The following is a 14,201-nucleotide window of genomic DNA, read 5'->3' as shown; positions in this document are numbered from 1 at the left end:
TGCTTAAACCCTACTTTTGTGGTTTATCCTGCACTGGAGATACTTCTGGTTTCTGGTCCTTGCTTAAATTAGATAAAAAAACTATTTTCCTATGAAGTTAAAGGAAATTATGACCATACAGAATGTAATTTTTTCAAATGAAGGACATTAGCTGGGCTGGGGTAGGGTGTAAACCACTGCAATCATTTTATCTTTGAACTCTGCAAGAACATGAAGGTCCAATCAATAGGAGTGTTATTAATAGATAATAGGAAAAGTTCTCAAGGGCCACATAATGGAGGCACAGAGAATGGATGAAAACAGAGTTTATAACCTATTCAGCATTGGCAAGGCCAACAGGGAGAGAAATGCACTCCCCATCTCACATGCAGCACCCCCAAATTCTAGGGGCTGGGGACCCAAAGCAGATCTGTGCGCAAGGAGCAGCTCCAGGAGCAGTGCAGAGCTAACAACCAGTTGTAAACATCAAGTAAAGCTCACACAGGTTCAATCATCTTCTCCCTTTCCCTAGGAGCTGGAAATACATCCAGAACAAAAACTGGACCAGTGGCCAAGACTATTTCTTCCATAAGCAGCACCCTTTGCTTCCTTTCATTTCCAGTGGATTTACCTTAGCTTGGAGGAGAGAATATAAATAAACATTAATTAAATTAAAAATGCATTTATGACATGGACACAGCTTCTACCACAGGCCAGACCTGAAGCTTTGCTCATTCACACTTAAGCCTGAATTTGCTATTCAGACACAGCCCAAAATGGTCCTGCAGGTAAGCAAATTCCAACACCTTCATGCCTAGATGATGAGCAGTATTCCTAATTTTATTTTGGGGTTTAAGCACATTTTATCAAGCTTCACTAATGAAGTGAGCCAGTATATTGCTGCCTCTGAGTGGCAGGGTTTGAGTCCTGCTATGGATCAGTGCCCCAGGGGAAAATGTCCTGGGCCAAGGCACAGAACCATCACCTCCTTGGACACTCAGGCACCCCCACTACCTTTTCTAGCCCATCAAACTCTCATGGAACAAATTAAGCTCTCTGTAATAGTCCTATAAAAAAAAGATGAGCCCAAAATAATATTAATTTTTCTAAATCCGTGTTAATTTCTTATTTATTTCAGGCTTTACTAGAGACTCAAAATTTACTGCGCACTCAGGTTGCAAATTTTACCTTCAACCTTGGATTTTCAGGAAAATTTTACCACACAGGTAAGAAGGAACTTCATGCAGTTAAATAGGTGACAGAATTTTAAATCTACCTTTAAACATTCCCTTTCTAAATAATCAGAGGGTCTGAGACATCATTTTCCCAATCTTTTATATTTCATCATACCTACCACACCTGAAAAACCTTACTCTGTCTCCTGAGGAAATAGAGAGATCTCTGCAACAACTTTGCCTCCTTTATAACACTAAGATTTACCACCACACATCTTTCAGGAAAACACCAAGGGCATCCTTGTGTACCTGAGCAGTTCATCCATAGTGTGTCTTTACCCCTTCGGACACTGAAATGGTGGAACATCTATTTGTTCTTCTTTAAAACAGAAAGGATTATGCTTCATCTTGGTTGGGTTTTGTTATAGTAAAAGTGCAAAGTTTTATTAGGTGTATATCTAAATGTACGAAAAAAATAATGGGGAAAAGTAGGTTTTTTTCAAGAACCACACTCTACTTCACAAGTTAATAAGGCACTAAATTGACCTAAATCTACAATCTCTTCTTCTAGTTCTTTTTGTATTTCAAATACCCACTTGTTTCCTCTCCATCCCTAACTTGGGCTTATCAAAGAGACCCACAGCTGCCTCACAAATTCCATTTTCTCCCTGCTCTGTCCCATTTTGAAGGCCTGGGTTAAGTTTCTTCACTTGCCCATGCCTGAGTGACTGCAAGTGAATCACAAACCCCAAAAACAGCCAGCAGTCACTCCCAAAATGCAGGGCACAGAGGGAGCAGCCATCAGGCCTTTCTCTTCAGTATGGAATTCTCCAGTAAACAAGGTTGTTTTCTTTTTCCTGCAGCACTCCCATCATAGGAGAGCAGCTTCCTTAGAACTCGCAGAGTGCTGCAAAGAGGGAAGCAAAGGGATTCAGTGACTCTGGGAGAAAGGTTCAAAGTACTGCTCTCCTTGTGTAGTGGCATTCTTCAAAAACCACGGCAGAAATGGAAAATAAAAGCCAAGAGCTGAAGTGCAGGCACTGAACAGGGATCTCTGGATGTTCCTGCCAAGTAAACAGTGACATCCGTGGAGCTTTCGCTTCCAATGAGTTTTGCAAAACATTAAAGGGCCTGTAAGAAGACAGGATTTCTGTGTTTACATCAGGAGACTGATTTTGGCAATTATTTCTTAGACTGAAACAAAATGAAAGCATTCAAATTGCAATGAACACAAAGGAAATGTGCTAAAAACCAAATATTGTTGGGTGGCTTGAAGGTGAGGTTACTGGAATGTCACTGTGCCTTTCCAGGCTGCAAAAGCAGGGCAGATGTGTCTGCAAATGGTGGCAGCATCATTGTGTCCTCTCTCAAATTGAAGGCTTTCTTTGTTACAGCCACAAATCCTCGCTTCTGCCTGAAGCAGATCCCCTTCACTAACACAGGAGGTTTTATTGGGTTTCAAGATTAAATCTGGTCAAAATTTAATATTGAACCCTAAGAAATATTTGGAAGCCTTTGCCATTGCAGCTTCATGCTTTCCACCTAGTTGTATTTTAAAACTTGTTTCACACTTTACCAGAAATGATCAGATTTCAATTAACCAAGGCTAATAAAGGGGTACTTACAAGGAGGATAGAGGGGAAGCTTTGCTAAGATTTCATTTTTATCCATATGTTGCCTTTATGGAGTGTACTTGGTATTTAACAGTGACATTATTATCGGGACAAAATGGAAAATAACTGATACCTTTTCTTTAATACCAAACATCATCATTTGTCCAGCTTTCAAAAGACCTGGAAAACAGCATTAATATTCCTGGCACTGTTTTGTCATATTAAATCCATCTGCCAGGTTATGGGGATAAAAAGATAGTGTGGCATTAAAACAAAGTAAATAGAGAAAATGGGGAGGGGGTGGTTTTGAAGATCATTATATATTAAAAAGAAAGTCCTACTGTTTATATTTAATATTCCCATAGTTAGTAAACATAATAGGAACACAGTGAGACAAGCCAAGGACACCAGGGTTTTTGGCAGACTCTTCTGTGTTTAAAAAGCAATTATGGGCCTTTTTTGCTTTCTAGTAACTTTTTTGTTCCTTTCTTCCCTCTGCAGGGACTGAGGAGGAGGATGAGGGTGATGACCTGCTGCTGAGATCTGTGGATGAATTCTGGTGGTTTCCCCACATGTGGAGTCACATGCAGCCACACCTCTTCCACAACGAGTCCTCACTGGTGGAGCAGATGATCCTCAACAAAGAGTTTGCAATGGTGAGGAAGAGTTCCCAAGAGATTTACTGGGATGCCTTCACTACCGTGGCCATGCCTTCCCCACTGGTTTCATGCTTGTCTATACAATACCTATAATTTACTCAGGCATGCAAACAGAGGCATGAGTGAGGTTAGAAACTCATCCCAAACCCAGCCTGTTTGTGACTAAAACTGAATTTTGTCTTGGCCTTTCCCACTGACACAGGCTCTCTGCAGAGGGAGCAGCCCTGCCCCAGAATCCTGGCAGGACCATGGGGATCAGAATCAGTGCAAACACAGCAGACAGCAGCTGGCCTAAACAGCTTTAGGCAGCACTTTGTACACAGGTTATCAGCTTGGCAAACTCTGCTGCAAAATACTCAGTAAGGCAGGGAGGAAGCTACAGTGAACTCTAAACCTGGTGTGTGGTCTGGGACAAATCTTGATGCTGACAAGTGAAGCTTCTGGGTTTCACTGTGTCTTTTTAAATGACCTGCTTGGAAAATGCAGGTCATTGAATACAGCTAACCTCTTGCTGATATTGACAGATAATTGTGCTTCCCTTTTCCTCATTTGTGCTCTGAACTTCCATGAGCCACCCTCCCCCTTGCCCAGACCTCACAGTACTTGTACTATTTACAGCCTTTTCAGGATAATTCTGCTGGCTTATTGCACATGGCAAAGAGAACCTGAAATCCATAAATGCTGGCTTTGGAAAGACACTGTGTGGTCTTTGGTGAGGCACAGAAATGCCAAGCAACCAGAGCTGCTCACAGGAGCTGAGGGACACAGTGGGGCTTTCTCAGCTGCTTTGGGAACAGCAGTTCCCCAACCCTTCCCAGCTTCCAAAGGCCAAGCCCCTGCCTCCCAACCCTCACATGAGCCAAGGCACATCAGGAAAAAGGCAGAGGCAAATGCCTGAACAAGCAGTTGGAAGCAATTTATTCCCTTGTTTATGGAAATACTTTCCAACCAACCTTTAAAGAAAATTAATTAAAAATGGCTTAACTGTTTACTTGTTATGCCAGACTTGCCTCCCTTCCCATCTCCTGCTTGGCAGGATGGCTTCCTTTGCTTTCTACACTCCTGCTTCCCTGTCAGCCTTCCTGGCACAGCCTGTTCATGCCTTTGGTGTAGCCTGGCCCAGAGACACAAACAGAGCTGAGACTTGAAATGCAAGAGTAATTTTTTAAATAATCCATATCTCAAAAATACACAACCCCTTCATCTTTAAACCTCTGGGGAAATTCTAGTATTTTCAGGAAGCATGGAGTCACCCAGGTCGAGCCACCTTTGGGAGTAAAATCTATAGCATGGCCTGAAAACAGAGCTGGTAATGGAATCTGTTTCTAACTTCCACTCCAGAAAGATAAAGCCTGTGTCCTGAAGGGTAGAGACTCCTTAGGGTGCCTATAAATAAGGAGCTGATGTCAGTGAAAAGCTGCTGTTATTACACTTTTATTTCCTGCTAACATTTCAACAGGGGTTGTATCAACCCCTTGACCTTGAATCTATATGAGCTGTACCATTTACTTATGAGAACATTTCTTTTCAAAAGGCTTCCTCTGAAATTCTCCCTTGTGGGAGAAATTCATCTTCCCTCTATGACAGCCTCCCTGATAGCTATCAGAGAGGTCCCAGCCATGACTTCAGAGTGGTTTCATTCCTCCCTGGCTGTCTCATCCTCAGCATCATGTCTTACTTAAGAAACAAATTCCCTGTTCTGCAGCTGCACTTCTCTAAGCCCTTCAAGTTAAAGCAAACCTCTTCCCATTATTCTCTGATGTCCAAGGTGGATCCAAATTTAAAATAGATGTCTGGAACAATACATGGAAAATTTGCTTGATGTTACATGTGTTTTGTCTGTTGTCCACTATATTATACTCAGGAGAACACAGCTTGATGCTGGTGCCATTTTCTCCTGCATTTCTCATTTATTGACCATATCTCCCTACCTCCTGTTTTGGCTGCACATACAGGTGACACTTTGTGTCAGCTTCTGCAAGAAAAGCTGCAGTAATTATTTGGAAGTGCGATCACATTAATTCTTCACCTAAGGTGCTATTACTTTGTTCACTTTTTTTAAACATGGCTAAGGAGGTAACAAGGTTTTCTGGAAGGGAGAGCACACCATTATATCCAAGAACAATACTCAACGTTGCTGAAGATGCCAAATAACACCCAAAAGTTCTGTTTATTATGACCTTTTGTCTCCTCTGGCTGGTAGATAAAAGCCTTGGCTCTGTTTCACATGGCTTTATCCACACCTCCTAACAAAGCTCTGTAAAATGGAGCTTACAATTGCAGCCTGCCTCAAATAGCCCTGTCAGCACACAGATAGAAATCAGGTACCTAAACAGCTTTTTTACACACAGAACTAATTGCTAATTAGGTATCTAATTGCCTTGATCTTAGTGCAGATATGGACACCTCTGTGCATCTGCCTTCAAGGATTCCCTTCCACGCACATTGCATGTGAACCAGGAGGCTGCCTTCACCCAGAGCCCTCCAAATTGTTCCATGCATCCCTGAGATATTTATCATTTCCACTGCCTCCGAGGTGAGAGGAAGAAACTTGCTCACATCCTGCAATAAATGTCATTGTCCCATTGCTCTGGATCTGGTAGGCAGCAGGGGAAATTTGCCTGGCAAAATCCTTATCCAAGTGTACCTGAGTGATGGCCCCACAGCTGCACCATGCATAGCCCCATTCCCAAAGTCCTCACAGCCAAATCTCTCATCAAGCATGAGATCCTCAGCCCCAGAGGAGCAAGAGGCAGAGGTTTTAACTGTGCTAAAGTTACAGGCTACCCAAAGCTTTGCTATCCCAATGTCATCCTATTTATGCAAATATGGATGGTGTGTTCCAGAGCCTACCTAAGGAAGTGGGAAATTAAAATTATTTTGATTATCAGTTGGATTTGAGTCGATCATGTTTTGTGGTTTTGGGTTTTTCTCTATCAGAGAATCCCAAAATCCATTAAAAACATTAATGAACAAAATCTCAGATTAAATTTTACAAACTGATAATTCCTCAAGTACTATTCTCCTTGTTTATAGGCATTGCAATGGATACACAGAGAGGCAAAAAAATTACTCAAGGGGAGATCTCTGATAGCATATATTCCAGAAATAAAACAAACCAAGCTTTCCCTGCCATCAATAACAAGATATTCCTCCTCACCCTTTGTACATCCTTATCTGACAAAAACAAGTAGAATGTATCTAATCCAAAGCCTGTAGCTCTTTATTCCATCCCTGGTTTGTTTGCTCAGTGATTATCTTCTGTGCTCATTTGTGAGTACAAAGCCCAAAGCACAGCAGAGACAGGGCAAAAACTGTCACTGGCTCCACGAGGCAGCTGGGAGCTGACAGGAAGGAGAAACAAAGATGTAGAACTAAACAAATCAATTGAGGACCTGTCTAGCAGCACTCCTTGGCTCCCACCTCCTGCTTACAGCCAACTGCAGATGCACATTAGCACTTCCTCTGCCTGCACCTCTTGAGCTGCTCAAACCACAAGTACAGCAGGAGCTTTTAATACACCAATTAAATCCCAACAATGGGAGAGCTCAGTGACCAAACAGTCAAGGCTAAAGCATCTACATGTGATGAAAAGAGCCTCATTTGGCCCATTATTAATATCTGTACTTCATGTGGGGAAGGAGAGCTGCCCACTGCCTCTAAAAATGGGCTGTGAATAGAGGATAAAATCATCCTGTGCAGCAGGATCAGATTTATTCTGCCTCACCTTATTTTGTTCTGAAATACTCATTTGCTGCATCACCTGCTATCAGACAAAGCCAAAAGGTTGTGCAAACTTAGCTGAGGTTGAATTTAGCTTTTGCATCTAATAAAAGCCTTCACACCTGCACCTTGACTGACTGTGTGCAAAGACCTACAGTAGACATAAAATTTATTAAATTAAAAGTTAGCATTCTTATTTCCTCTAACAATGGCAAATCATACCTACATTCCAAACTAAACCAACAAGCACAAATTTTGAAAACAAAAAACCCAATGTACATTTTCAAGGCAAAAATCAGGCAATTGCTCCTTAGAATACACAAGAAAAATACTCAGTATTTCTCATATCTTGACACACCAGTATACGCCTCCTTTAACACATGAGTTTTCACTCCCAAAATAAGTTTAATAACAAAAAATCAGAAAATCATTAAAAGGGGACACACAGTATTTAATCTTCCCAGGTAAACTGCAAATAGAACTGCCCAAAGAAAACAGAATTATTTGATAGTTGTTTCTTCTTAACTCCATATTGGCTATCGGATGTATTTGTGTGATGAGCTATGCAGTGAGCAGGTTTTATTCAGAGACTAACTTGTGTTTTATGTTGAGAACTCCTGAAAAACTGTCTGATTTGATTTGTGAATGGCAGATCACCATTTCAGCATTCTGTTGCCATGGCAATTCCAGCATCAAACAGCCAGGAGATAAACAGGATCTTACACATATTCATCCAGATCCCTACTTTGGGATAAGTCATCCGGAGCAGTGTTCATTGTCAACCCCAGGACACATTTGCCTTACATCTCTGTTTCTGTGTACTCCCTACCCCACATTTTGTGAAGGTTTGTCCATGAAAGCTGAGACAGGATATTCAGGTTAACAGTTTCACAGTCTGAGCATCACAGACCTCCCAGGCATGGCAATAAATGGCCAGATTCAAAGAAATCTTTTGATACAGCTTTTTCCTTTTTACATGTCCATGGCAAAAAAAAAAAATTAAATAGAGAACAGGGTGATTTACCATCTGTCATTATAGAGCTATCCCTCATTCCACCCTTTAACTGACTCATGCCTCTCAAGTAGGTAACAGCATTAACAAACTGAAATTACTTTATGTCCTCAGTAAATGACAAAATAGAGAGTTTGGGTTTCTCTTTTACAGGATTGGTCTGTAACCGGAGGTCTTTACTATAAGGAGTGGATCATTTAAAGTGGTTGCATTATGTAATGTAGGAATTAGCGTTCCCTACAGATTTAACCTCATTTTTGCCAATGAATCAAAACCCTTTCTTTGTTAAGTACTTGAGGATGCCCAGCAGAACCTGCTGTTCCTGGAATTAAAGTAATCAATGGATAATGTGGGCAAAAGGAAGGACAAAAACCCCCCCATAAAATAATAATTTCATATCTTAGCCATTTCTCTCTGCAGATCAGTTTTAAAGGAGTAGAAAAGGGATGACGTATCTGGTAGTACTGGGAGCAAGATGAATTTGTGTCTTTGGAGGAAATTTGCAAGATAACCTATAGATTATATGATGAACACGCATATATTTCCATAGAGGAATTGAGCTAAATATAGATATTGATAAAATGTAAAAGTAGTCCAAGCTATTTTTTGCTATACTCTAACACCATGGAAAAAATCAGGAGATTCAGAAGATATGAGGAATATTTACTTATAAAACTAGGAAGGAATCTTTCTCCTATGCCAGAACTAGGAAACAAAACCCCATATATGTCACTGCAACATTTTTTTTCATCTGTTTACTAGCTTAGTAAATAAGCAGCAGTGGTTCACTAGATTACCTTTAAAAAGAACCAGGCAAAATATGTGCAATATGTAATGGATCAGGAGGCAAATCTATTCCATGCAACAGCAATGGAACATAATCCAGAAGGATTACTTCTTCCTCACTGCAGTCACCCAACTGTAATTCCAGTTCCTTCCAGCTCGTGCTACAGTAGGTACAACTCTGTCTAGGGACAGCAGCTTCTCCAGGGCCACAGTGTGCAGGAACACAGCTTTGAATGATGACGTGGGAGGGTGTTCTGTGTGTCCCTAACGTGTCCATCCCTGTGGTGCCCTACCCTGCAGGAGCACAGCATCCCCACGGGCATGGGCTACGCGGTGGCCCCGCACCACTCGGGGGTGTACCCGGTGCACGCGCAGCTCTACGAGGCCTGGAAGAAGGTGTGGCACATCCGTGTGACCAGCACAGAGGAGTACCCACACCTGAAACCTGCACGGTACAGACGGGGCTTCATCCACAATGGCATCATGGTACACTGCATTTCCATGTTCATAGCAATACTACTGCAGGGACTCCAGAGGGGGCTGCTCTTACTGGAGGCCTCGCCTCTGCCAGCATCCTTAACATTCCTTAAAATTCCCCAGGATCCAGCAGCTGTAAGGATGCCCAAAGAGTGCATTTGTTAGGCAGTTTAAAAGAGGGGGACAAAAGTCACACAGACTCAGGCAACTGTAGAAGTATTCCTCAGAAACTAAATGTGCTCATGGCCCCATCACTACCAGCCGAGTTGTGGCTGCACTCTGTGAAATCATTAAATGGCCTAAGACCTCTGTTCCCAGCTCTGCTTCATCTTTATGCATGAAAGGATTAGAAACCCATCACCTGGGAAGGTGAACAGGTGTAAGTAATCTCCTCCAGCACTTCTGCAAAGCTGAAGTTTCAGCTCTGCTCCTGAAATTCCCAGAGGCAGGACTGGGACACCTGCCTGACTCTTACACCCCTCACCCAGGGGGGAGAAGTCTCCTCCCATGCACTTAAAAGTGCACAGAAGACAGGAAAACTTAGCAAGCCCTTTGGCCTGTCCTACCAAGCTGGGTGTTCTAAAGTGAACTGACAAATATTCCAAGGGATGGTTTCAAGTCCCAAAAGCTGCTCTGAATATTGCCTGTGCATACCAAGTGCAATTTGTGATCCCCTAAACAAGGCAGAGGGAGTGGCTCAAAAGCAAATTCCTGCAGAGTCCAATTACTGCTGGAACAGACTCAAGATCAGCAGTATTTTTACACATGTACCCAAATGCTCTACAAATGCAGGTTTTGGTTGTTGTTTTAACTGAGTAAAACTATATAAAATATTGAATAAAGGGAAATCAAAGTCCTTCCCCAGGTTGATTATGGTACTGCAATACCTGAATAAGCTGCTGTTCCTCTGTTCCCAGGTGCTCCCTCGACAGACCTGTGGCCTTTTCACTCACACTATTTTTTACAAGGAATATCCTGGTGGTCCTCAGGAGCTGGACAAAAGTATCCGAGGAGGGGAACTGTTCCTCACCATTCTCCTGAACCCCGTAGGTACCTTCTGTGCTGTTTTTGGATGTGCTGGCTGGCAGGAAGGAGGGAGGGGGAAAGGGAAGGAGATCAGGTTGGGAAATCAAAGCCAGGACCACTTGCTCAGATGTAACAAGCAGTTTAAGAACAAAGGAGAAAAGTGTCTTCTGCCAATTTCCAGCTACAACTGTACCTGCAACAATTTCCTGGGAAATGCATTAATTCTAGCTCCTTATTGTTTCCCAGCCTGAAGCCAGGTCCCCCGGAGAGACATGTGTGAAGCTGAAACTAACCTGTGAGGGTAGAAAAAACTGATCTTGTTCATTTTTTTTCTTTTTTTCATGAACTTAGCTCCTCAGGCGCTCCTCATATAGCTCGATGGAAACCCCAGGGCTCAGGCCTGATACCATTCCTCCATCACCATCTCCTAAAAACAGGTTTTGAGCTGCTAAAAAAAATGCCTGGTACCATTTAAGACAGGGGCCTAGAGGTGCAAGGAGCAAGCAAAAGAGCCAACCCCCCCTATGTATTGATTATTTTTTCTTGACATTGTCCTCCCTCCTTCCCATTGCACCCAAACAAGCTGCACCAGGCACAAGATGAATGTCCCTGTCTTTCCAGGTGGCCTCATTTTCAGTGAGTTTAAACTCCAGTACTCATTGACTCCTCTGCAGAGCTAAAGCAACTTCAGGTAGAGCTGACTCAAATCCAGGTCACTTTTATTTAGACACCTAAAAATAGATTTTTGGTGCTATACAGTTAGATGCTGGTGAGTGAACGTTTGGCTGGGTAAGTGAGTTGGTGTCCGAGTGGGATTCAGTGGTCTTAGAGAAATGGAACTTTTCTATCAGGAATTTTTCTATACCATACACATGACACCTCACTTGAGAATAAAACAGATCCTTCTTCTTTATCCTGCCTCCCCACTACCTGCAGTTCTCTCAGGCTGGCTTTTCTTCCCATGCTTTCCTGAACTGTAGCTTGGAATTCACACTGAGCTTTATCATACTTGGATGAATACCTGTGCATTTCTCACTGAGGTGAAGATTTCCTCAGATTTGGGCAGGGCAGCAGCCTGCAGCAGAGCATGTACTACTCCTAACCCCACAAGCAATGCTTAGAACAGCCCAAATTCCTCAGCCAATCTGTGTCCCAATAACTTGAGAGCGCCCTAGATATTGGTGGTGGTATTTGAAAAAACTGCCATGATCAACTTTTGATTAAACAGTTTTTCAAAAGATATATACAAACTCCATCCCTTCCTCAGATCATGGTTAGCAATTTCAGCAAATATATTACAAATACCTATTAAGCTCAAATACCAAAAATGTTTGTGCTTCCATGAAGCAATATCACACAGATGATTAAATTAGAAAGTGCCCAAGGGACACAGCATTGAAATAAAGTTTGCAGAGAGATTGTCAAGGGGATCTTCTGATGGAATTTTTTTAAAATGGCTTCTGCTAAATACTCTGTGGCTCAGAGAGATATTTTCACTGTATAATTTATGAATCCTAAAGATGAGTCATGTCTGGCAGAGATGATTTAGTAGTAGGCAGAGGAGGGATAAATTCCACCAAGACAGACAGAAATCAAACCAACTTCCTTGGAGTTTTAATGAGGGTTACAAGAATCCCAGGCAGACCTTTCCAGAATCCAGCTAAGGCAGCAGGCTGCTCAAGTCTGCAGTCTGGGGTACTTACTCTTTGCATAAACACTTCAAAGCAAAGCTCATTGAAGTTAGTGGGGAAGGCTCAGCAAACAGACTGGCCTTGAAATAAACCCAAATAGCCAAACTCTTTCAAAGGTATCAATCCAGCTCCCCTCTGAAGGGTTTCCTTCATGTGGAGGCTAAGAGCAATAACAAGGAGCTTCAGATGTATGTACAAATAAGAAATGCAAATACAGTTTGGGGCAGAAAATTAAATATTATCTTCTTGGACTTTTGCTTTACTATTTGATACAAGTAAGAAAAATTTCAGTTTAAAGTTTCTTACCTCCCTTGCCAGACCAAAGCTGACTGTTCAACCAGAGTTAAGTTATAATCATCTTTGATGTTATTTACTATGTGGTTTGACAAACATCAAAACCCAGTTAGTCACTAAATCTTAATTAGGACAGACCTCCCAAAAGCTGTAGCATCAGCACTTGCACAGTAGCAGTGAAAAGAGAGCAGCAAAACCACCACACTCACTAGAAATAAGGGAAGAGGGAAAAATTACATCTAAAGCTACAACCAACCAAAATGTAAAAAAGCTTTATAGAACTGGTTTTGTGCCCAATCTTATTTTGATAGCAAAATAAAACTTGTCCCAACACTATGATTCTTGTAACAGCATAAGTATTTCTATTAAGTATAGGTAGATCTTAAGCCAAGAAAACACATTAATACTCCAAAAAGTACATTGCTGCTCATGATGTATCTTCAAAGACAGGAGTGCAATATCAAAGAGCATCTTAAAAAAAAAATCACCATGTCCTTAATGGGAAAGTAACACTACCCAGCTATGTAAATATGCTAGAAAATTCTCTGGTTCTGATCAGCATTATGAAAAAAATATTTAGGTTTTCTGCAGGTGTGCAGCATCCCACAGCTCCAGCAGCAGAGGCAAAGTCAGCTTGAAACTTGCAAAAATTTATTTTCTGTTTAAAACCACGTTGAACAGCATCATGTGATTTTTTTCTCTTCCTAAACTTCTCAATTCTTTACAACTTTTTGCAGTGCTTTGAGATATCTTTTTAACATTTGCTTCATTGGGTTATATAAGATGAAAAAAGAAAGCTTATGGCATTTCAAAGGAGTTCAACATTTCAGTTATTTTCAGTCTTTTAAAAATTCTACCGCTGGTTATTTGCTTAGCTAATTGTGCTTTAGAATAACTTTTTCTTCTCACAGAATATGTTCTTACAATCTCCCTCCCTCACTGTTTTTTTCACCAGTGCTGTGCCACATTGGTTTTCTTTTAAACCTCTTCCCATCAATTCTCCAGGCACTTCTGGTTTTGCCACACTCCATAGAGAAACGAGCAGTAGAACCAGCCTGCTTTTTTTTTTTTTGGAAAGGGAATTTGGTGTGGAAGCTGTGCTATTTTCCCAGGCTCCCATCATCTGCTATCATGACCAAACACAGAACAGGAGGTGGAGAGAGCAAATGGGATGAACAGAGCAAATCCCTCTCTGCTTCCAAATGTAACCTGTGAAAACTCAGAATTAAAGGCAACCCATTTGTAACAAAGTCCCCAAAACGTTAAAGCTTTCAACAGCAGAAAAAAAAAAAAAAAAAACAACAACCAGGTTTCTCATAGGCAAAGTTAGAGAGCTCCATTGGTGCTGAAGTTTTCAGGGAGATTTTCCACATCCAAATGTCAGACTCAAAACCGAGTGGGTTCTCTGACCCTGCCCTTCATTCAGTCTCCCGGGAAGAGCCTGACATGTTTAATGCTTTTACAAACTGTTCTATTTATCACCTCTTGAGTATCCACAAGGTCTCCCACTATCTGTTTGATGGCTCCTTTCCTTTCCTCCCCTGCTCCACAGGCCATAAACAACAGCCATAAACATTTAACAGCCAAGATAAGCTAATAAATACAGCCCTAAATATTATTGCCTCCACGAACAACAGCGAGAGAGTCATTTCTCCTAAAAAACACCTCCTTAAACCGGAGAGCTTTTTATTAAGCCAGCAAGTGACAGCACAAAAGGCACCTCAGTCGGGCACTACAGCAAAAATGAGTGTATGGGGCTTTGAGGA

At 41.7% G+C, this 14,201-nt stretch overlaps 1 protein-coding gene across 1 annotated transcript in view; it reads left to right on the top strand.

Annotated features, from left to right (window-relative positions):
* LOC131556857 (bifunctional heparan sulfate N-deacetylase/N-sulfotransferase 4) overlaps positions 1-14,201 on the top strand; it is a 48,515-nt gene that overhangs the window by 18,977 nt on the left and 15,337 nt on the right. The window contains exons 2-5 of the mRNA XM_058803759.1: positions 1,118-1,205; positions 3,269-3,423; positions 9,248-9,433; positions 10,342-10,470. Of these exons, the coding sequence (XP_058659742.1) occupies positions 1,118-1,205; positions 3,269-3,423; positions 9,248-9,433; positions 10,342-10,470 (558 nt within the window). The remainder of the gene's footprint in view (positions 1-1,117; positions 1,206-3,268; positions 3,424-9,247; positions 9,434-10,341; positions 10,471-14,201) is intronic.

The sequence above is a fragment of the Ammospiza caudacuta genome, chromosome 4 (genome assembly GCF_027887145.1).
Source record: "Ammospiza caudacuta isolate bAmmCau1 chromosome 4, bAmmCau1.pri, whole genome shotgun sequence".
NCBI classification, from domain to species: Eukaryota; Metazoa; Chordata; class Aves; order Passeriformes; family Passerellidae; genus Ammospiza; species Ammospiza caudacuta.
The sequence above is the reverse complement of the archived record's forward strand: the minus strand, read 5'-3'. Positions and strand labels throughout refer to the sequence as shown.